This window comes from Crotalus tigris, unplaced genomic scaffold (genome assembly GCF_016545835.1).
Source record: "Crotalus tigris isolate CLP2741 ecotype Arizona unplaced genomic scaffold, ASM1654583v1 scf7180000019856.1557650, whole genome shotgun sequence".
NCBI classification, from domain to species: domain Eukaryota; kingdom Metazoa; phylum Chordata; class Lepidosauria; order Squamata; family Viperidae; genus Crotalus; species Crotalus tigris.
The window spans coordinates 1,052,222-1,074,941 of NW_024097742.1; the positions used below are offsets into that span (position 1 = coordinate 1,052,222).

A 22,720-nucleotide genomic window follows, 5' to 3' on the forward strand; every position below is an offset into this window, starting at 1 on the left:
TACCCACTTTCTTATCCACATAACCTATTATCCACCAAAAATAATCCCTTTGTTATACTGTAAACCAAATTATGGATTTGAGTGACTGTATGCCAGAATGGCCTATAAACCCTATAAAATTAATAAATATAATAACATTTTTAAATAGTGGATTTGGGGGGCAGGATGTATAAGCACACATTTGTATTACTCATGTACATTGAGCATTTGGCAAACAGTGGTGTAGAAATTATCTTATGTTAATCTGATACTTAAGCCTTTTGTAAGTTGTGCCAATGTCAAATTAATTCATATCAGCCTTTGAGGTTGAGCTGAAAATTCAGAACAAATTACACATGTAAAGATCTGCACATTTTCTCAATCCCTTATAAGATGTAACATATAGCTTCATTGACTGTATTGAAGGAATAGTCTCATGTTCTTTATGTTAACGGGAAATTCAAGGGCACTACACAAACACTACCATAATTTATAAAAAGTCTTCCAACTGAGCTATGTTAGATTTTATGTATCAAGAAATATAAAACAAAAAGATTCTTACTTGTTCCAGTGAGTCTTTGAATTTCGATACAAGGATGGAAACATGATAGGTAAAATCTTAGCTGCATTATCACTGATTAAGCTCATAATATATTCATTATTCCAGTAGTATAGTGCTCGTTCTGCCACCTAAGGTACATGAGATAGTTAACCATTTAGCAACTTATACAAACTGTAAAATGGCTATTATATTCTCTTTTGATGATACAATCATGCTTTAATCTTATTTGAGCTATTTCTAGCAGTTCATGTACTCTGCACGCAACATCTATTATATAGATCAGGGGTCCCCAACCTGTGGATCGCAGCCCGGTAGTGGGCTGTGGCCTACTGGCCACCAGGCCGTGGATCAGGCTGGCCAGTGTGTGCACACACCTCCTCACTTGCACTAGCACTGTGGAGCGCAAAAACGGGTTGCCACTGTGTCTGAGGGCACAAAAATGGACCACTGCTGCGCCTCTGGGCACAAAAACAGGATGATGATGCCGCGCCTCCGGGCGCGAAAACAAGCCATCGCCATGTGAAAACGGTGCCGCTGCACTGTGGGGCGCAAAATCAGCCGCAGCCCCGCAGGAACAAGGCACTGCACCATGCAAGAACGGGGCAGTATTTTAACACAAGAACAGGGCAGATACTAATGAGTATCACGCGGGCGCTAGCCCACCGTTTGTGGTGTGCGTGTGCTCAGGACCTTGTGCGCACAAGCATGAATGTAAAATGCTTTTCCCTCCCTTTTCCTCTGGTCCGCCAACTGACAAAGGTTGGTGACCTCTGATGGTGATATGTGACTGGTAACTGCTAGAACTGCCACTACTCAACTATCTAATGCTCATAGAAATTCAGAATTACATTCTGACAATACCCCTTTGCTAATGTCACAGAAAAGGCCTTCACAACTTATAGCACCTGATCTAATACATTTTCTGCCATGGGTTTGCCTTGGAAAAGCTGCAGCATACTGTAGTGCAATACATTTACAAAGCATACAGGTAGTCCTAAGTTAACAATATAATTGGGATTAGTATTTCTGTTGCTAAGGGTTATAGTCATAAAGCACAATATCATGTGATCATGCCACTTAGCGACAGCAATTTCAGCAATCTCCAGTTACTTGTTTTAAGCAAGGCCTCAAGTGATCATGACTTCCTGCCAGCTTCCCCATTGGCTTTGCTTTGAAATATCACAAATCATGATCCTTTGCCTGCAAGATGCTATTCTGGTCAGAAATCTGATCTTGTTGCTGAGCACACAGATCACAATCATGCAACCGCAGTCCTGCTACACTAGCCAGAACTTCAAAGACCAGTTGTAACAACCAGTCATCCAGCTCTGTTGCAAGTTCAAATAGTCACTAAAAAAGTGGTCACTAAACGACAACCTGTAATTCAAATTGACTAATAACTGACTATTAGCATGTCATGTTAATTTTAAAAAAAAAAATAACAGAAAATTAAATGTATTAGAATGACCAACCTGAAAATGGGGACTGGAGACGCACTTTGCTAGCTGCCTGAAAAGAGGTTCCATAACCTTCACAAATTCAGTTGGTTCAATAACATCTAAAATTTCTTCTAATTCATTTAAAAACATAACTTCTTTTGGACTATGAGTCTTTGGCCAGTATTTGAGTAGCGCCATCACCACCTGAAAATAAAATACCAAATACCTAGATTTCTAATTGCTTGCCTCAAATATTATTTATACATCATTAGTGCCATATATAACACAAATTCTTATCATCAGCGAATAGGGCATTACAAGGAAACTTTTGATCTTTTGATCAAGCGTATTAGTTTGAAATACTGACTTCAGCAAACATGACTAAACAAAGTTTTGACATTTTCACAGAGTGATCTCAAAGAGTCCTGTTTATTCAAGTGAGAAATTATCATTTTCTTATTTAGAACTTTTTTGTGGATGTTTAGAAAATAAAGCCAGGTCAGTTAGGAGAAATACAGCATAGTGACTGGGGCTTCTGGAAATTAAAATGTCTATTACTAATTCTTTTTTTAAGTCTCCAAATAGTAAATTAAAACTAGTAATTAATTAATAATTCAAGTGACACTCAATGGCTTATTGCCTGTGTAAACAATACTTATTTCTATGTTTATTTATTTGTATCCTGCCTTTATTATATTTACAAATAGCTTTATTATATTTACAAATAGCTGACAAACATATGCAATATTCCATCCGTCTCCTATTTTTTCCACAACAACTCTGTGAGCTGAGAGTGTGTGACTGGCCCAAGGTCACCTAGCCAGCTTTCACGCTTATGGCAGGACTAGAACACATACTCTCGTGATTTCTAGTATGATACCTTAACCATTAGACAAAACTGGTTCAACTATGAGGTAAAAACCCATAACAATAACCACATAGCTCCCATGTAGAAACATATACAACAAAACCAAAGAATAAAGCATTATTGCTGCTAAGTAGGTTTTGTTGCCGTTTAAAGCTTCAATGTTTAATAAGAGATAAAAACAATTATATAAGTACATGTGGAGATGTATTATGAAATAATAAAATTTCTTATATTATTTTGGTGTCTTTTATTATTTCCATTTTCTTCTGAAACAATGCAATCCAGAAAAAGAAATTTAAAAATGAAATATGTGTGTCTATGTTTGCTACTTAATGTGATCACTTTTATGGTACTGGTAGTAGATTAAAACCAATATTTATACAGCTATTATTCTGTAAACTCTTAACTGTAAACAGTGCACAAATTGTTCAATTTTAAATCATTTTTAAAGGCACATTGTCTTTCAGTTTAAGTTGTTCAAGCTGTACCATTCTGAACATATAATATGAATAGTGCACTATGCAAGTTAGCTATTGCAGATGCTGAAGTAATAAGAATACAATTTTAAAAATACACTGTTTAAATAATTAGATAATATTTTCAAAAGGAAAAAGAAAAACTAGACTTACTGGCTCAGTAAGTGTGCTGTCCTTTTCTAAAAACTGAACTACGCAGTAAGCCAGCTAAATTGAGAGAAGATAATAATGCTATTAAGCTGTGGTTCAATAGAAATCTAACATATTAGTATAAAATGTTTATCTAGGTGAATAAATAAAACACAATTTCAAACCCAAAAGACCATAAAAGAAAAAAGTGATCTGAATTTCAGACAAATTTTTAATGAATGTTTGAAAAATATAACAATATAGAAATATCTGAAAAATAGAAGTAAAATCACAACAGTTAATTCTTCTTAAAAATATCTGGGAAAAATAAAAGATGACTTAGTATCAAAAAATGCCATATACAGATAAATTATCAGGATGATCCATCCTGATTGGGCACCATATCTAATAATTTTTTCCCAAAGTAACATTTATGAAGCTTTCTTCTGCTCATGTAGTGATGCCAATTCATTCAAAGAGTAATTTGCCATGGCATTCTCTTTTTCTGGGATTGTGAGTGTAGTTTAGTACTCAAAGTTCAAATTAATCCTGAAAGTACTATGTATGCAGCCTCCCCACGTATAAATAGTTAGCTGAATATGACGAATAGTTTGTATACTTCAGACCTCAATCATAGTGAAACTCATTTAACATTCCAGATTCTAGACATTTCAATGTTGTACTAACTGTGGCAATCAAAGGTGGAATTAAGAATTTTAGTTTTCACATACAGATAAAATAAATCATCTTTCCAAGTATCTTCTATTATGTTTATCTATTTCATCAGGCTATGAGGTATTATATTATACTGCAATGCACATTCATACATAACAGCAAATCACATAAAAATCTTAGAACATGGTAGAGCAAATCTAAGGATGCTAAAGTGGAAATAATATATATAGCAGAGGAGATGCCATTTTCCATGCCTCTCTGAACTCATGTAAGCCACAGATAGAGAATAAAATTATTTTAAAAAATATTAGGCATTTATTTCAATGGAATGCAGAATAAATATATCATCCTCAAGTCTAGTGTATTTGCCATTCTTGTTTGAATATGTCAGAACCCAATAAATCAAAGATTATTCCTGATCCTTCTTTTAAATTCCACTCTTTAAAAAACATGCATGACAGCTAAATGCAGATCTACAAATTTCCACAGAATGTATTTTAAGAATAAATTGTCCATCCACACAAATGTGATATTAAAGTTTGTAAAGTACCTCCTCCTACCCCCCCCAAAAAAAACCCAAGAGGGAAAAACCCCTGAAAATAGGTAAGAGAAGACTGAAACTTTGAAGAAGAAAAAATGATGTGGAAGATATATCTAGAAACCTCATGACTAGCTGATGTAAGCACTATATGCAATAAATGATAATTCTAAATTATACTGTTCAAAAACCAACTAAGACTTGAGGCTATCTTCAAGACCTGGGACTGAGTTGTTTGAGAGACAGCTTTTCCCTGATTACATCAACCTGTTCTAATAGGTCCAGCAGGACAGACATAGTACGGGTCTCATTTATTACAGGGTACAGTCTGGTGTGGACTAGAAAAAGAGCCTTTTGCCTTTGGAATATCATCTCCCCAGAGATTAGATGGTTTTATCCCAAACTTGGAGATCCAGATATTTCTTTATTTGACTTTTATAGCCGCCTATCTCAACAAGTAACTCTTGTTGGAGCACTTATGCAATACTTACAATGATTTGTTGTTGGTTATTCTGTTTTTATCTCAGCTGCTGATTATGTTCAGTTGTTTTTACTGTTACCTTTTTACAGTGTATTTAACTGTTGTTAGATACCCCAAATTATGAACTTTAGATGGGGAGCCACATATATTGAAATACATTCCCAATTTTAATTTTAATTTTTAGCAAATCAATCCCACTGTTTGCCCTATTTAGCAATACGACAAACAAGATATTCTATTTTTTATAACTATAATCCCTCAGAAATTTATATTTACCTACTGAGTTTATTACATATTCCTTCAATGTTAAAGAGTTAGGGGAAGCCATTCTTAAGAAGCATTCATTGAACTGTTTCAAACATTGTCTACTGTTATATAAATGAATACAGTAATCTTCATTAATTAGTACTGTTAATTATGTTCTTACTAACAACAGATCAATTTGGGGCATTAATCCTACCTGCATTTCTAGACTAGACTCCCCACCTACTCCTATGAAGCTGTAGTTACTGACATACAAAGATTTTGATTTCTCTACTTCACTAGATGAAGCTGTATGAAACACTACTGAAGATTACAATTTTAATTATATAAATACTACAGGTAATCGTTGAAATTTGAAACTCCTATCTAGTTTTAGTGTGTATTTGTATTATTTAACATTAGTCCTTCTATACATTTAATTATTCCAATAACCACTATGAAAAGATATACTAGGGGGAGATTTAAATTTAGAAAAGTGAGAATTCTTGAATTGCTTGCATAATGGACTTTTATCACTTCAAGTGATATGCATTCCCCAATGAAGCTGTAGTAATCTACAATATTATTCAAATAAAAACTGAAAAAACTGAAAAAAAGATTTTCCAGATAGCTCTTTATGTCTATAGAAAAATGCACACCACTTTGCTTTCTTTTATCATATTTTATCTATATTTTAAATTATTGTACTCTATTTTAATTTCATTTTAGACTGTATTTTATTCCAATTTCATTTTAAGTCGTATTTTACTCTAATTCCATTTTAAACTGTATTTTATCAAATTTCATTTTAAATTGCTTTTATCAAACTTTAGTAATAATTTGTTGCTGGAACTTTGCACTTTGATATGGCCCAAGGGCTAATCAATAAAGATTTATTACTATGATGATGATGATGATTCAGTAATCCCTTTTATCGGGATGGAGTCGGGGCAACTCAATGGAACTGAGCATTTACTGGCCGGATGCCCTTTCTGATGCCTATGTGGGGTTCACAGCAGATATTTTCTCTTTTCCTCCTGATAGAGAAACATCTGTCGCTGCCTAGGACTGAACTCTCAACCTTCCAAGTGGGAGACAAGCGTCTTCACCTCTAGGCCACCACACCACTTGTTATTTATTGTAGATTAAGGATAGAGAAAATACCCAAATAAATATTCACAAGGAAGTATTTTAGTACTTATCCAAGAAGGGCATATTCATCTATTTTAACATTTTTCTTGAGAAAGCTTAAAATGCTTGAAATTAAAATAAATCTTCAGCTTAAACAAAGCAGTCTAACAAGTCAAAAAATATGATAAGAAAACTTCATACGTTTTCAGAAATTAAAAAAAATCATTTTATTTCATAGTTTTCTACTTAAAATTTGCAGTTATGTAATTTATCCATAATATGATAACAAGTACACATCAAACTATTTACCTGTGGATGATAGACACTGAGTGATTTTACTTTGTGCAAAGGTAGTAATACCTTGAGAAGGAAAATTTTGTGCTCTTCTTTTAATGGTAAGGCAAATCCATTGATTATACTGAAGAAGAAAAAAGTATGTTAGAATTAGAAAACCTGTTGTATTGCTGCATTTTAATTTCATTTAAAAGAAAAACATATTCTTCCATTAGCTTTAAGCTGTGCTTTCATTCAAGTGTTTTTGTTAGACTTCTCAAATATCTTACAAATTTAAATGAAGACAACAATTTGGTTATTGTATGTAAGAATTCTTTTCCAGATTTCTGTAATGGTAAAGCACAACCCCATTTTGCCACATCAATTCCACTGACAGACTTTTTCAGTTATAACTAAGAGAAGCTATGCAAAATGTTTATTGTTTTGTTCAGTTCAAGATCCATCGTTACTCTTTATAAAATTCTAAAATTTAAGCAGTATTATTTATTATAAAGCATAACTATTAATCAGTTTACCTTCCCAATATTTCCAGTAATTCTGCTATTCCATTGTGATGTTCTGTCTCATAAATAAACCTGAGAAAACAAAATCATTATCATCAATAGTGCAATTTATTCAACAATATGCTTAGTTGCATAAAAGGCACAAATACAACAAACACACATCAATTTAAAACCATACTGTGCATATTTGTAGATTCAGAATTTTTATTTCATTGAATTTTGTATTAATTATTTTTACTTATAATTGAGGAGAGCTAGGAAAACAAAGGGAAAGGTATCAGAAAAATAGTGTTAGATAAGGTTATCTTAAATTCAAGGAAAAAAAGGGATATCAATAAACGGGATTTTTCAACTTGTTTTACTAGAATGGAACTAGAGAAGAGAATAAAAATTAGATTATAATCCAGTACTAATTTGCTTTGAAACACTCTGAACACAATGGAACCCATTTCTAGATAGGCAATCAAAGACTTGTGATATTCATAACATTAATGGAAATAGATCTTGGTGTGCAAGGGCACAATTACCTATTACCAAATGATATGCTGAATATATAGCTATAGTAAATAAAAATGTTATATTTTTGGAAAGATACTTGAAGGACCAACTGCTTTTTGAGGAACATCCAAAGAGCATTAGAAAAAATAAAATTAAAAAACATTAATAGAAATAATGAACACTATGCAGACTATATGGAAGAAATTAAACTTCATTTAATTTCAATGAAATGCTCGAAATTAAAACAAAATAATTTCAATCAAATTCCACCAGATGAATTCTGATATGGGAGATACCACTGCTAGCAAGAGGTATTATATGAAAATGTATCTGGTCCTATGAAATAGGTTTGAGTTACTATTTTGAACAGCAAAAAAGATATGCAAGTGTGTGTAATGCCATGACTTTCAAAGTTCAAAATGTAATAAAAATTAGCATTTTAAATCAGATTAAAATTAAATCAGTATTAGAGAAAACAAAATACGATTAGCTGCTCACCCTCTTTGCAAAAGTAAAGCATATGCTAAATTAAGACACAGCATAAATAGCTGTATCCCTGATACAAGTAGTCCTCAACTTACAACCACAACTGAATCCAAAATTTGTTGTTAAGTGACATAAGTGAGTTTTGCCCCATTTTATGACCTTTCTTACCACAGTTGTTAAGTGAATCACTGCAGTTAATAACACGGTTAAGTGAATCTGGCTTCCTCATTGACTTTGCTTCTCAGAAGGTTGCAAAAGTTATCACATGACCCTGGGACACTGCAACCATCATAAATATGAGTCGGTTGCCAAGCATCTGAATTTTGATCATGTGACCGTGGAGAGGCTGCAATGGTTGTGTGAAAAATTGTTATGTCACTTTTTTCAGTGCTGTTGTAACTTTGAATATTGTAAGTTGAGGACTACCTGTATCACATTTTTTAAAAGAACAAATTGAAAAGTAGAGAAGCAGAAATACTATTTCAGGATTGGATCTATTTTACAGCTGCTTCCATCATTTTTTTTGCAAATAGTCTAGAAGCAGACATTTGGGGCAATGATTTAAGAAAAGTAATCCTTCTAGGAATCTCAAATACAATTTTAATTCCCCAAAAGAGGAAAAAAATAACAGGGGTGTCAAACTGCCGGCTCGCGGGCCGGATGTGTCATCCGGAAGCCGCACCCACCCCATTGCTGGCAATGGTAAAACTGTCCCAATACGCTACGCGACATCATGAGTTTGACCTGTCTGCTCTAAAACTACAACTACTGGAGACATATTTCACCCCTCATTGCTATGAACTGATTATCTTCTTTAAAATACATTGGGGAAAGGGAGGTCTATTATTGCATTTTGGCATCAGAATGCATCTCAACTCTTGTCTTTAAATTATTTGGCAGCTGCATTAAAATTGGTTTCCAATCAAGGCAAGCAATAAACAAACAAATAAATAAATCATAGGATAAAGAAAAATATTGTTTTGCTGTCTCACAAATTTGATTAAATTCTTTATATTTGCTAACTATTCTGGAAGGCAAATCAGGGAAGATCATTAGGCTTTTACTTGTATATTCCAGCAGTTTTGATTTTCTAGAGAGCTGCAGGATATTAAGGTCCTCCTAAAGAACTTTATTACAATTGGACTTGTGATAAGGCTGAAATCTTGATGAAACTTGGTATATTGCATTAATTCCAACAAAGCTGGAATTGATTCACAGAGATGGTTCTCTGGAATGTCTCCAAGAAGCTTCTTATCAGCAGTATAATGAAGATAGAAAACTTTTGAGCTTCCTCCTGCATAAATGGTCTTGAATCTGTATAAGTTCAGCTTAGTGTGCCAACTTCTCAAAATACATTTTTTTTCATTTTTTATTAAGTCTGTTTTCATTAAAATTTAATTAGAATTTTTCTGAAGCTTTTTCATTTCCTTCTACCGAGAATTAACTTTTGTTGGAGTATATCAGTGTTAAGCACCTATACTGTAAATTCTGCTTATAGACTGCATTAAAAGTTCAATGTTTGATAACTCTCTTGATTCTCTTCCTCTAATACAGGGGTATCAAACTGGCAGATCGCAGGCCGGATGTGCCACGTGCAGACCACACCCACCCCGGCTCCACAAAGGGAAAAAATGTTGCGATACATCACGATATGTCACGTGACACGATCATGTTTGACACCCGTGCTCTAATGGAAGCTCTAGGATTAGTAGCTGCCTTGAACCACATAAATCATAATCTATCAGCTGAATAGCCTCTTGAGATGGAGCACGTTTCTCAGGAATTAGCCTTTTAACAGCCACAAACTAGGAGTTAACTTATGCTGATGGGGATAATTCTTCCCTGACAGGCAAGATAGAAAGGAAAGGGTTTGTTGTTCGTTATTTGCTGACGAGGCATATTTTTTCCCCAAACATCAAAACTTGGTAGATTATGTAAGTAACATTTTTAACATTTTTTAACAAACAATTCAATTATAGTTTTTGAGCAGTTCAAGGAGAAAGAGAAAATGAAATGTAATTAACATCAGTTCATCTTGTCCACAAGTTATTTTTGGCGGGCTTTATTATATTTCTTTTGCCTTTTAGGTTTTTTTCTTTATTTTTATGGCTATGGACTCAATGTATCTTATTTTTATTTCCATTTTTAATATATATAATATGGTTTGCCTCACTGAATAGTTATTTTTTCTTTTCTTTTTTTGATCCAAGGTCATCTTGAGATTTCTCATTATTTTGAACAATCTTATTTCTTTCATGAAAAATTAAGATCTAAAGTGTATGTATCAAAGAAGAGAAAGATCTTCTGTTATTGCTGCAAAAATAGTATCTTTTTTATGGAAATATTTGTAGGCAATACATTGAATTAATCAGATATATATCTGCTGCAAATTTTACTACAGGAGTTGCTATTTGAATTAAGATTTTTTTTAATTGTATAACTGTTTTTTTTCATATACCAAAGGCTATTTTATATAATTTTGGCTATTAAAGTTTTTTGAAGTTTCACTGGCTAGTTATAAATACTCAGGAATAGTATATTATTTTATAAACTAAAAATCAGTGAGAATATACATGTAAGAAATGGTAATTAGCACATTATAAATAATAAAGATTAAGAAAATCCTAAAAAACAGAAATATTAATGTCAAGAGAAGCCCTAATTATGGATGAGATACAAATTATTGTAGTCTATACTTAATTGAATTGTCAGATTTACTTTTTAAAAATAAGGTTAACCTGCAACTTGGGTTAGCCATTTTTTCACAAAAGGCATCAAATTTCCTTTCCAATAAGAAGTACAATGGTTAGCTTTAAAACCGATTCAGAATACCTTGTGGGAATATATGGGAAAAAATTTAATATTGCAGGTTGAAAAGGAAATATAACTTCTAACATTTGTTTCATTCTAGTATATATAATTCTCCAGAATTGCTGGAACATGGTTGCCAAAGATGGAAGAATAATATGAATTAGTCTTTATATTTTTAGAAATGGTCTATTTTAACAATCAGATTTGGGGCAATATATCAGTGATAAAACATACTATTTTTTTCTATGATATTCGATTTTATTTTCATGTTCTTCTATTGAAAGTCCCATTGTTGTATACTATCACAACATTTACATTCTGCATCAATTTAATAATATGGTATAGATAATCCCAGAGTGACGAGTGTTCACTTAGCGCTCCTTCAAAGTTACATTAGCACCCCCCAATGTTTACCAGCAACTCCCAAAATTACGTACGTTACAGCACCACAGCAGTTGTTTGCCCTTATGAATGACTGCAGAAGCTCTGCAACATTCACCCTAGTCCCCCCTTCCCCACAATTGCTTCTCCCTTCCATTCTGCCCTGCCGGATTCACTTACCTTGCAAAAATCCTCTCTGCCACTTTGAGGGCGGAGAGTCAATAGAAACTCCTGGGTGCTATAATATTGCACAACTTCAGGCACCCATCCTCCCACCAATTCTCAAGTTACAAATGGAATGGGCAGGCTCCATTACATTCGTAAGTCGAGGACTACCTGTATTTAATTTGTTTGTTGAGTTAGACTGTGTTAATAATTTGTAAATACAGCCCAACAATTTTTGTGTGATAAGATTTTCAAATTTAGCCAATTTTCTAAATTTTATCCCTTGTTTCTGCAGCCTTTTAAATACTATAATACTCATTTGAAGACACTGAAACCAGACATGTAGTTAAGGCCATTCCAAAGTAAAATTGTGAAAAGATCTGTCTTTATCCTAATCAATTTTTATAACTGAAGTATTACCTTTCCAGAACCTAACCCCCTAGCCATAATATGATTATTATCTTTGGCTGAAAACTAGAATGTGACCCTTATAAATAATTATGTCATTTGTATATGTCCCATTTCAGTTTAACTATTTTTTAAACAAGGATATTGATGGAATGATATTGTACACTCAAGCATTCTTGTCATAATTACAACTGACATTTCTTCTTTTAGTAGAAATCTTTACTTCTGTCTCTGGTACATAGGCAAAAGTTGGCTCAAACAAATAACACTTTTTCACTCTTATTTCCATTTCTCTCTCATCTATCTGCAGCTGGTACTTCTATCTTTTATATATGATTAGCAAAAGCTGTGGCATAGCTGGCCCTACTTTCTTTAAAGGGGTTCTGCCATATGTTCTCTTTTGGGAAAAATGTACAAAGGAAAAATTTCAAAATATAAGTGTTTCTACAACTTCGAATGAACAACTATTGGCAAAGCACTCTGCTGTACACTGTCTATACATATCTGCTGTACATAAAAAATTATCCTACTATTAATTCACATACCAAAATGCAGTAATACAGTATTGTTAGCAGGGAACGCCAATTTTAAGTAAATCAAAAATGCTTTGGCCTATCTTTTGGAAAGGAAATTACATTATTAACTGTGGGATGTGTCCAGACACTTAATGAATTTTATATTTGTTTTATTTTAAGAACATTTTTGTTTTCTACAAAAAAAGTTGTAACGTGATTAAAATACTTTATCTATTATTGAGCATTAGCACAGAATATAGACATACCTATAAAATATGTTGTTAATTTGCTTCCTGATGTAAGCTCTTAGGCCTAAGAATTTTCCATATATTCTGTGCAGAGTAGTCTTAAGAAAATCTCTTTCACGAGGATCCTCACTGTCAAAAAGCTCTAAAAGCTGCAAAAGATGAACATTTATTTGCTTAATCCATTTCAAATTAAATGGAACTCAAACTTTGAAGATATATTCTTTTTTTAACCTCACCTGCAATACAAACTTCTGATCAATATATTTCTTAGCTATATTAGGTTGGAAATCTGGAGATTCTAAAAACCTTAAGAAAAATTCATATACAAGCTGAAAAAGATCCACAAAAATAAAAATTAGTTTTACAATATAAATCAACTTGAATTTTGAAAAGTTGTTAAGACAATACTGAGTTTTAAACACTTTCCAAGAAAGATTCAAAATATTATCAAGATGAATACAGGTAGTCCTCAACTTACAAGAGTTCACCAAGTGACTGTTCAAAGTTACAACGATGCTGAAAAAGTGACTTAGGACCATTGCAGCATCCCCATGGTCACGTGATTTACAATCGGATGCTTGACAACTGACTCACATATACGATGGTTGCATTGTCCCAGGCTTATGTGATCCCCCTTTGTGACCTTCTGACAAGCAAAGTCAGTGGGGAAGCCAGAATCACTTAACAACCATGTTACTAATTTAATAACTGCAGTGATTTATTTTACAAATGTGGAAAGAAAAATCGTAAAATGGAACAAAACTCACTTAACAAATTTCTTATTTAACAACATACATTTTGGGCTCAGTTGTGATCATAAATTGAGGACTACCTGTATGTGCAAGATTAATTCCTTCAGCTTCCTATGTTCTTCTAATTTTTTTTTTTGCAGACCATAAATCATCCTGAACCATTCATTTTACTCAGGCTTGGCAGGAAGTTATTTATAACAAACTGAGCAATTCCATTTCCCAATAAATATTTATTATATTAATTTCATAAAAGTTTGCAGTTCTGAGTCAATTAATATGCAATGACTACTCTGAATTGCAGATAAAAAGTTGGAAGATGAATGCAAAAATGTACATTCTCCAACAGAGAGAATGCAAAAATGTACATTCTCCCCGTCTGGTTTAACTATGGTCCATACATGTATCTGGGATGTGCTGGAATTGGTTTTAGCAATTATTATGTGAGATTAAAAAAATATATGTAAATAAAAGCTAGATGGATTTCCCAGTATATCTTATATAAAAATTTAATCACTATTGTAGTTGATGCCAATTTACTATATTGCTGCACCTAAGACTTAAGGCTACCTGATACTAGCCAGAGATACTGGAATTAGAAATTCCAGAATTCAAAGCTAGAAAGGGTATTTTTTACGAAGTCTAAAACCTATGGAAATTGTAATTTCAAAAAATCTGGAAGATGCCATTTTAGGAAAATTTGTTTAAAGGGAAATGTAACTATCAGATGGGAAGAAAAAAGGTTGATCTTGTACTTTTAATCATGGAATATCACAGTGGATCAGATGGTCTGACTTGAAACCGAAAGTACTATTTTACTTAAAATTATCTGAATGTTTACAATTGTGTTTATACCTTTTGTTCAATGAACCACAGGTACCACAAATCTTACCTGTGTTTAAAGCTTATATCTCAAAATTACGATCTTATTATGATAAATAGCATTGCATTAAAACATGCTAATATTTTATTTATTAAAAACATTAACCTAACTGCATAATGAAACAGCAGTATTAGAATATATTAATAAGCAGATTTTACACATAACCAGATGAAAAAAATTCAATATCTAGATTTACGTTTTCGTTTTGCAGTTTGCACTAATTTTGCCATTCCTGAGTTAGAGTGAAAGCATGTATTTCAGTTCTACCTGTAAGTGAGGCCAGGCAGCTTCTAAAGTTGGTTCATCTTCCTCTGGGTCAAATTCTGCTCCCGTTGGATTGGATGAAGGGGGTAGTGTGCGAAACATGTTAACTGCAAACTAAAATCACACTCGATTAAGCAGAAGTATTTTTTTAAAAACCCAATTTTTAAAAATATGTTCTTGCATAAATATTTTTAAAAACAGCTAAGCAAATACAAATATATAATAGTTTCTCCTCAATTACAAAAACATTTCCTTTAAGAAGTTTCTCAGAAAATTTTAGTTTATTGAAAGGGGAAAAAATAAACACCCAGAATGTTAAGAGGAAAATGTTAGTTTAGAAAAAATGAAATGAAACTCAATTTAGAACATAGTTAACTAGAAGTATAATTTATCATAGAAGTGATGCATTGTGCACCACCCTATCATATTTTGCTAAAAAAATTGAAAGGTTTTGTTAATGATCTGTTTCAAATTCTCTTGCACAAAATATCTTTTCCTCTACTAAAGCTAATTCATATTAAGTACCGTACTTTCTGGCATATAAGATGACTTTCGCAAGCGTTAAAATTGGCACCGAAGTCGGGGGTCGTCTTATACGCAGGAAATAACGATAGTTTCTGGCGTATAAGATGATTTTCTAGGCATGCGACTCGGCGCCGAAGTCGGGGGTCGTCTTATACGCCAGGTTGCCTTATACACCAGAATATACGGTATTGTTCTTGAGCTCATCAGAACAACACTTATTGAGGGTAGCACTTGATCCTAAGCTATTCGTGTAAAAAGGTGAAATATGGAAAGTCCTTGGTTAAAATCTCATTTTAATAGAAATTTGTAGGTAATAGATAAAAATGGCAGATGAAGAGCCATAATCTTCAAATATTATCTCTAGCAGATCATCTCCCAAATAAAATTTACAAAGTTTTAAACTGCAATGCATCAGTGTCTTAGAACTGGCTTTCTACTGTACATCAATTTCTGAAGAGATAGTGAGCATTGTGAAGCTCTTCTGAGTTTAATGACTGAATGAATGGATTGCATCTTTTTGTTCCAGCATCATGCTCTCCCAAAGAAAAGTTGCACCATTGGCAATATGATCAGAAGATCTCTAGGAGGCATTAAATGCTATATGTGGTTTGCAGGTTGTTTATTCCTGATATATAATATAGGTTGAACTGAACTAAGTTGTCCACTTAAGAACCAGTATGAAAGTTGGAGAATGGTTTTGGATCCAGTGTGCCCAAGCAATAGTAGTATGAAAAACTTTCTCTGCTAGCCTGGTTATTTACCTCACCACTTTCTAGACAAAGAGCATCTGGCTACAATAATATCAAAGTAATTTCTGGTTGTTGTGAAAAACAATTTCTCTAAAAGTGCCCTGCATGGGATTGCCTATGAAAACTGTAAGTAACTATTCAAAATAATCTGTCAGGCTGCTATTGGAGACAAGTAAAACACAGGGATCTGTTTTCAAAGTCTGAGAGAAATCTCTTGGCCATCGTTTTCTCCCATTTAGGCCTAATTGTATGCTATTCAGAGAGAAGCTGAAATGTCTCTTTGCAAACTGAATTGCAATCAGTAGGAACCTGCGTTTTCCAAAAAAGAAAGAATGACCATCTAAAATGTTGTTCTTTATCATAGAATTGAAGTGGTACTTCAATGCCACTATGCTAGTTTTAAAACTGTGTTCTAATAGTCCTTGCAATAAATGCAGATGTTATTTATTTATTTTGCAACCTTGACTTCTCCTTGAAGAAGAGCAGGGTCAATGATAAGCTTAAACACTGACTTTGCATTTATGATGAATTTAGAACATATATCTTCAGTGGGGCAAAAAAGTATTTAGTCAGCCACCAATTGTGCAAGTTCTCCCACTTAAAAAGATGAGAGAGGCCTGTAATTGTCATCATAGGTAGACCTCAACTATGAGAGACAAAATGAGAAAACAAATCCAGACAATCACATTGTTTGATTTGGAAAGAATTTACCGTATATGCCGGCATATAAGACGACTTCCGGAAGCGCTACACTCGGCGCCAAAGATGGGGGTCATCTTATACGCCGAGTCGTCTTATACGCCGGAAATACTGGTAGTTTCCGGCGTATAAGACGACATTCTAGGAATGCGGCTCGGCGATAAAGACGGGGGTCGTCTTATACGCCGGGTCGCCTAATACGCCGGCATATACGGTATTTGCAAATTATGGTGGAAAATAAGTATTTGGTCAATTTCAAAAGTTCATCTCAATACTTTGTTATATATCCTTTGTTGGCAATGATAGAGGTCAAACGTTTTCTGTAAGTCATCACAAGGTTGGCACACACTGTTGCTGGTATGTTGGCCCATTCCTCCATGCAGATTTCCTCTAGAGCACAGGTCGGCAACCTGCGGCTCCGGAGCCGCATGCGGCTCTTTGAGCCTTCCCCTGTGGCTCCCAGCCTCCTCTGCCTTTGCAGAGAGAGACAGAGACAGAGAGAGGAATTGCGCTTCCCTGCTTCTCTCTCTCTCTCTTTCTGTGTGTGTTGTGTGTGTGTGCGTGTGTAAAAAAGAGAGTGCACTCACAGTGTTCTCCGAGGAGCTGAAAAGCTTTCTGGGCGGAGCTCCTCCCTTTGCTGCGTATCTGCAGGAAGCAGGAAGCAGGAAGGGCAGGAGAGAGCTAGCTAGCCCAGCTAGGCTGACTCAGGAATTCTGGGAGTTGAAGTCCATGAGTCATAAAAGAGACGAGGTTGCCTACCCCTGAGATTGTTGGAGAACAACTTGAAGGTTGCCAGGTGAGCAGCAGATAGGAGGGGGGGGGAGAAAGAGAGAGAGAGAGAAAGAGAGAGAGGGGGGGGAGGGGGAGAGAGAGAGAGGAAAGAGAGAGAAAGAAAGAGAGTGGGGGAAGAGGAGTGGCAGACCAAGGGCAGAGAGGGAGGGAGGGAGAGAGACAGAGAGAGAGAGAGACTCTTTTGACATCTAAAATGAAGATAACACTGCATATATCCTTTTTTACCTTTGTGTGTATGTAATTTTATTCTCTTAAAGCATTCTCTTGGTGATCATTGTTTTAATAGTATGGATATTCCCAAGAGTCATATTTTTACTTTTATTTTTAATGTGTGTGTGTATTTGTGTGTGTATATACACACACACACACAAACTCTCTCTCTCTCTCTCTCTCTCTCTCTCTCTCTCTCTCACACACACACACACACACACACACACACACAAACACCTATAATAAAGATAAAAAAGGATATATGCAGTGTTATCTTCATTTTAGATATCAAAAGGGTTTTGCGGCTCCCAGTGTTTTGTTTTTGGTGGGAAACGGGTTCAAGTGGCTCTTTGAGTGTTTTGGGTTGCCTACCCCTGCTCTAGAGCAATGATGTTTTGGGGCTGTCGCTGGGCAACACAGACTTTCAACTCCCTCCAAAGGTTTTCTATGGGGTTGAGATCTGGAGACTGGCTAGGCCACTCCAGGACTTTGAAATGCTTCTTACGAAGCCGCTCCTTCGTTGCCCAGGCGGGGTGTTTGGGATCACTGTCATGCTGAAAGACCCAGCGACGTTTCATCTTCAATGCCCTTGCTGATGGAAGGAGGTTTGCACTCAAAATCTCACGATACATGGCCCCATTCATTCTTTCCTGTACACGGATCAGTCGTCCTGGTCCCTTTGCAGAGAAACAGCCCCAAAGCATGATGTTGCCACCCCCATGCTTCACAGTAGGTATGGTGTTCTTTGGATGCAACTCAGCATTCTCTCTCCTCCTAACACGACGAGTTGTGTTTCTACCAAACAGTTCTACTTTGGTTACATCTGACCATATGACATTCTCCCAATCCTCTTCTGGACCATCCAAATGCTCTCTAGCAAACTTCAGACGGGCCCGGACATGTACTGGTTTAAGCAGGGGGACACATCTGGCACTGCAGGATCTGGCGGCGTAATGTGTTACTGATGGTTGCCTTTGTTACGTTGGTCCCAGCTCTCTGCAGGTCATTCACTAGGTCCCCCAGTGTGGTTCTGGGATTTTTGCTCACCATTCTTGTGATCATGTTGACCCCATGGGGTGAGATCTTGCATGGAGCCCAGATCGAGGGAGATTATCAGTGGTCTTGTATGTCTTCCATTTTCTAATTATTGCCCCCACGGTTGATTTCTTCACACCAAGCTGCTTGCCTATTGCAAATTCAGTCTTCCCAGCCTGGTGCAGGTCTACAATTTTGTTTCTGGTGTCCTTCGACAGCTCTTTGGTCTTCACCATAGTGGAATTTGGAGTATGACTGTTTGAGGTTGTGGACAGGTGTCTTTTATACTGATAACAAGTTCAAACAGGTGCCATTAATACAGGTAATGAGTGGAGGACAGAGGAGCCTCTTAAAGAAGAAGTTACAGGTCTGTGAGAGCCAGAAATTTTGCTTGTTTGTAGGTGACCACATACTTATTTTCCACCATAATTTGCAAATAAATTCTTTCCAAATCAAACAATGTGATTGTCTGGATTTGTTTTCTCATTTTGTCTCTCATAGTTGAGGTCTACCTATGATGTCAATTACAGGCCTCTCTCATCTTTTTAAGTGGGAGAACTTGCACAATTGGTGGCTGACTAAATACTTTTTTGCCCCACTGTATGTGCCATGCAAATTCTAACAAAATTAACAATAGGGTCTACAGGACCAAAATAAACACTCCACTCTTCATACTGATAATAATAACTGAGCATAAAATGTTATTAGAAGTTAATTATTTAGTACGTATTTGATTGTACAAAACTATATGCTTCCAAAAGCCAAGCCTTTTTTGTTATTGTTATATATAAGATTTTTGTACAGAAGAGAATACAGCACAGAAAAAAAATGTTAAAAAAATTCACCAAGCATAGAAATCTGTTTAGCAGAGTAAGTCAAAAGAAAAGGTTTTTTAACAAGTTTATTTAAATTTAAATAACTTACCATATGTACTACTTCTGGATAAATGGGCTCAGTAATTACATTGCGATTATGTGTGATGTACTCTACCATTTCACTTAAAGCTGCTCGTTTTACTTCCTTCCACTTCAGGTCACTTAGTGGATCGGAAACAAAGTCAAAAAGGACACAACATTGTCGCAATTTCTGAATAAAAAGCTTTTCTTGCTCAGCGAGGGGAACATCTGAAAAGATTTTTAAAGTTATATTTATACTTCTTTTGCTTGTAAATCTTTCATTACAGTGAATATTATAAGAAGATCTTCTGAAGACAAACTGATTCAGCTGTTGACAAATATACACTCTACTTCTCCTTCCCTGGGTTTACTCCTCTAATTCTAACTGGTATATAGTAATATGCAGTATACATCACCCAATATTTGATGGCTCCCTCCCAATTTAAAATTCTTTTACCTGACCTAGAAAGTTGGTATTTGTTATACCCACGACACAGAACACTCTCATATTCATAAAAAGTGTATTGACCGTTTTATGTGGATCTGTCAAAACTCAGCATGTGAAAGTTCCCTCAAAAAGGACTGCACTTAACACAGAGTTAGCAAAACAATATGGAACAAAATGTTAGGACTTTCACTGAAACCAATTGCAAAATGCTGTGGCAATATTACAGAAGAACTCAGCCATGATGATCTGTTATATACACACGAGAAAAATGGAGTTGTTGTTTTAATTGCTACACATCATTCGGACATGATGCTAAAGTAGCAGGAGGAAGGAGGGAGGAGGGAGGAGGGAGGAAGGAAAACAATGAGACATAAGCATTATAGTCTCTGGGAGATATGTATTTAGAATAAGAATGCCATTTGACATTCTCTGTAAAAAAGAACAACAAAAGAATATGTGGTCCAGGAGTTCCATGCAGCTGTTCCTACATGGCAATATGCACTGATGTATAGGAATGTTTTTAAAAAGCCCCCATAGGATTATGGACAATAATAGTGCATCCAACCTAGCTATCATGAAGGCCTGATAAAATTTCAGAATTAGAATAGAAGAGTGATAAAATGATGGCACATGCTCATTTGATAAAAATCCAGAGACTGGGAGGTTTGAATGCTAGACTTAGTTTGGAAATCAGTATTTTGGCTATACCGCTTAAGGTAACTCGTGGAATTTTCAAATTGTTATGGGCAAAGAGTCTTCAGTAAAAGACATGAAATCCCAAATTTTGTTAGGCCAATTTGATTTAAAAGGGTTTTTGAGAACCATTCAGAGTAGACCCAAAGGAAAAAATAATGTTAACCAGGAAATTAATGAGATAATACAAGGCGTGGCATTCATGGAAACCAAACCTTTCTTTAGCCATAAGGCGGAATCAACATTTTTGTTTTGAAGGGAGATCAGAAAATATATATATACCACTAATACATTTGCAAAAATGTCCTCAAGGTTTTTGGTCTATTTCTTTTCTTTTTTTTTAAACTATCTTTAAGGAAAATATTTTTATACAATTGACATTTATAAAAATTGCGTAACAGCTTTGAATTTGTACTCTACAAACTCAATTTACTAATTTATTCCAATAAGTAAAAATACCTTTTAAAATACACCCTTACATTAAATAAAGTCATGAATGGGACTTCAAGTAAGTCATTAGAAATAATTATTGTATAAGGATATATCTTAATAAGAAATAAACAGGAAGATTCTATTCTGCTTTGTACAGTATGCTTGAAATGAAAAGATTTGAAAGAACATACTTTCTTAAAATTGCAGGAAATATACTTTCTATTCTGACAGCTTCAAGCATAAATAGAAGACAGAACTCTAGTAGGTAACTGATGATTTTAAGATTAATATTAAGTGATTAAATATTTAAAAGTCAATTAAACATTACATTAAAAGAGTTTTTTTATTGTGTGTTCAGTTTTAGATATCTGATGTGGCCAAAGATCAACTTAACATAGGAGCACAGACAAATAGGGATACAATACTAAGTAAAATTCAGTTGCTGCTTTTGTCATTGTTACTAGGAGACCAGTGATAGCAAAGAGTTTGATAATCACAGAGAAGGTGCTAAATGATAGCTATTTATGAACAGAATACCATTCTTATGACAACTGGCTTGTTCTGAGATCCCTAAATATAAAGAAGCATTAGTATCAACACATCACTTTAAATTGTATTGATTTGGTTTAGCCTAGCTTGTTGTGTGAACCACTGTGATTTTATTCAATAAGTTTTCCTCAAATAATTTAGGTTTAGACAAACTTATCAACTTTATTTTACATAAATTTACAATGAATTTAAAGAGTATTCTTCATTTTTCCAAACACTGTTTAGTGCAAATATTATTCTTGTAACATAAATTGCTAAAATTGAGTTTGCAAAGGAAGTATAAAACTATAAGTATAAAACTATAAGTTGTCAATTATAATCATAAAACATAATCATGGAAAATTATTAGATCAGATTTACTGTATCATACATTATACTTTGTTAATGTGCTTGTGGCTCTCTATTATGAATATTCAGCAGTATTTTCAGAATTTACTGTTTTTGCTAGCATGACAAAAACATAAATTGTGCCATCAATCCCACCCTTTCAATTATGTATGTGATATCATACTACACATGCTTTGTCATGCTTCTTTCATGTTTGACTGTCTTGCGATCCCTTGTGACTATTCTTTGAGAGTTTGAACAATCTGTGTACCCCTGTGCATACATCATTCAAAATACAACTGATAGTCTTCTTACATCAGACTGAATGATGGAAATTGAATAAATGTTTACTATTCTTCGAAGAATTGTTAATAGTTGCATCAAATTCTGTATAAATGATATTGAATAAACCTCATTGTCCATTTTAAATAAGGATTGCAGGTTAATCACTAAGAGACAATGCTCGAGCCAGCACTGTCTTTTAAAATAATGGTATGTGTAGCAAAAAGTAAAAAATAAGGATTCCAACAAGTTGAGTTCAGCTCCAAGTAACTCCGGTTATGTTTTCTTGCCAATACTATGGAAGCAATTTTCCATTATCTTCTTCTAAGAAGTTTTTTCAACTTCCACTTTAGCCTA

The 22,720-nt window shown here is 34.5% G+C and overlaps 1 protein-coding gene across 6 annotated transcripts in view; it reads right to left on the reverse strand.

The window, feature by feature from the left end:
* The window catches only part of PPP2R5C (protein phosphatase 2 regulatory subunit B'gamma), a 70,008-nt gene that overhangs the window by 11,838 nt on the left and 35,450 nt on the right, over window positions 1–22,720 (reverse strand). For 5 of the 6 annotated variants that reach the window (XM_039364818.1, XM_039364816.1, XM_039364821.1 and 2 more), the window contains 9 exons: window positions 19,661–19,860; window positions 14,730–14,840; window positions 13,067–13,159; window positions 12,849–12,979; window positions 7,331–7,390; window positions 6,831–6,939; window positions 3,478–3,531; window positions 2,014–2,184; window positions 542–669 (listed from right to left, as the gene is read on the reverse strand). In XM_039364818.1, coding sequence (XP_039220752.1) covers window positions 542–669; window positions 2,014–2,184; window positions 3,478–3,531; window positions 6,831–6,939; window positions 7,331–7,390; window positions 12,849–12,979; window positions 13,067–13,159; window positions 14,730–14,840; window positions 19,661–19,860 — 1,057 coding nt within the window. The remainder of the gene's footprint in view (window positions 1–541; window positions 670–2,013; window positions 2,185–3,477; window positions 3,532–6,830; window positions 6,940–7,330; window positions 7,391–12,848; window positions 12,980–13,066; window positions 13,160–14,729; window positions 14,841–19,660; window positions 19,861–22,720) is intronic. The other variant, XM_039364817.1, reaches the window with a different exon arrangement.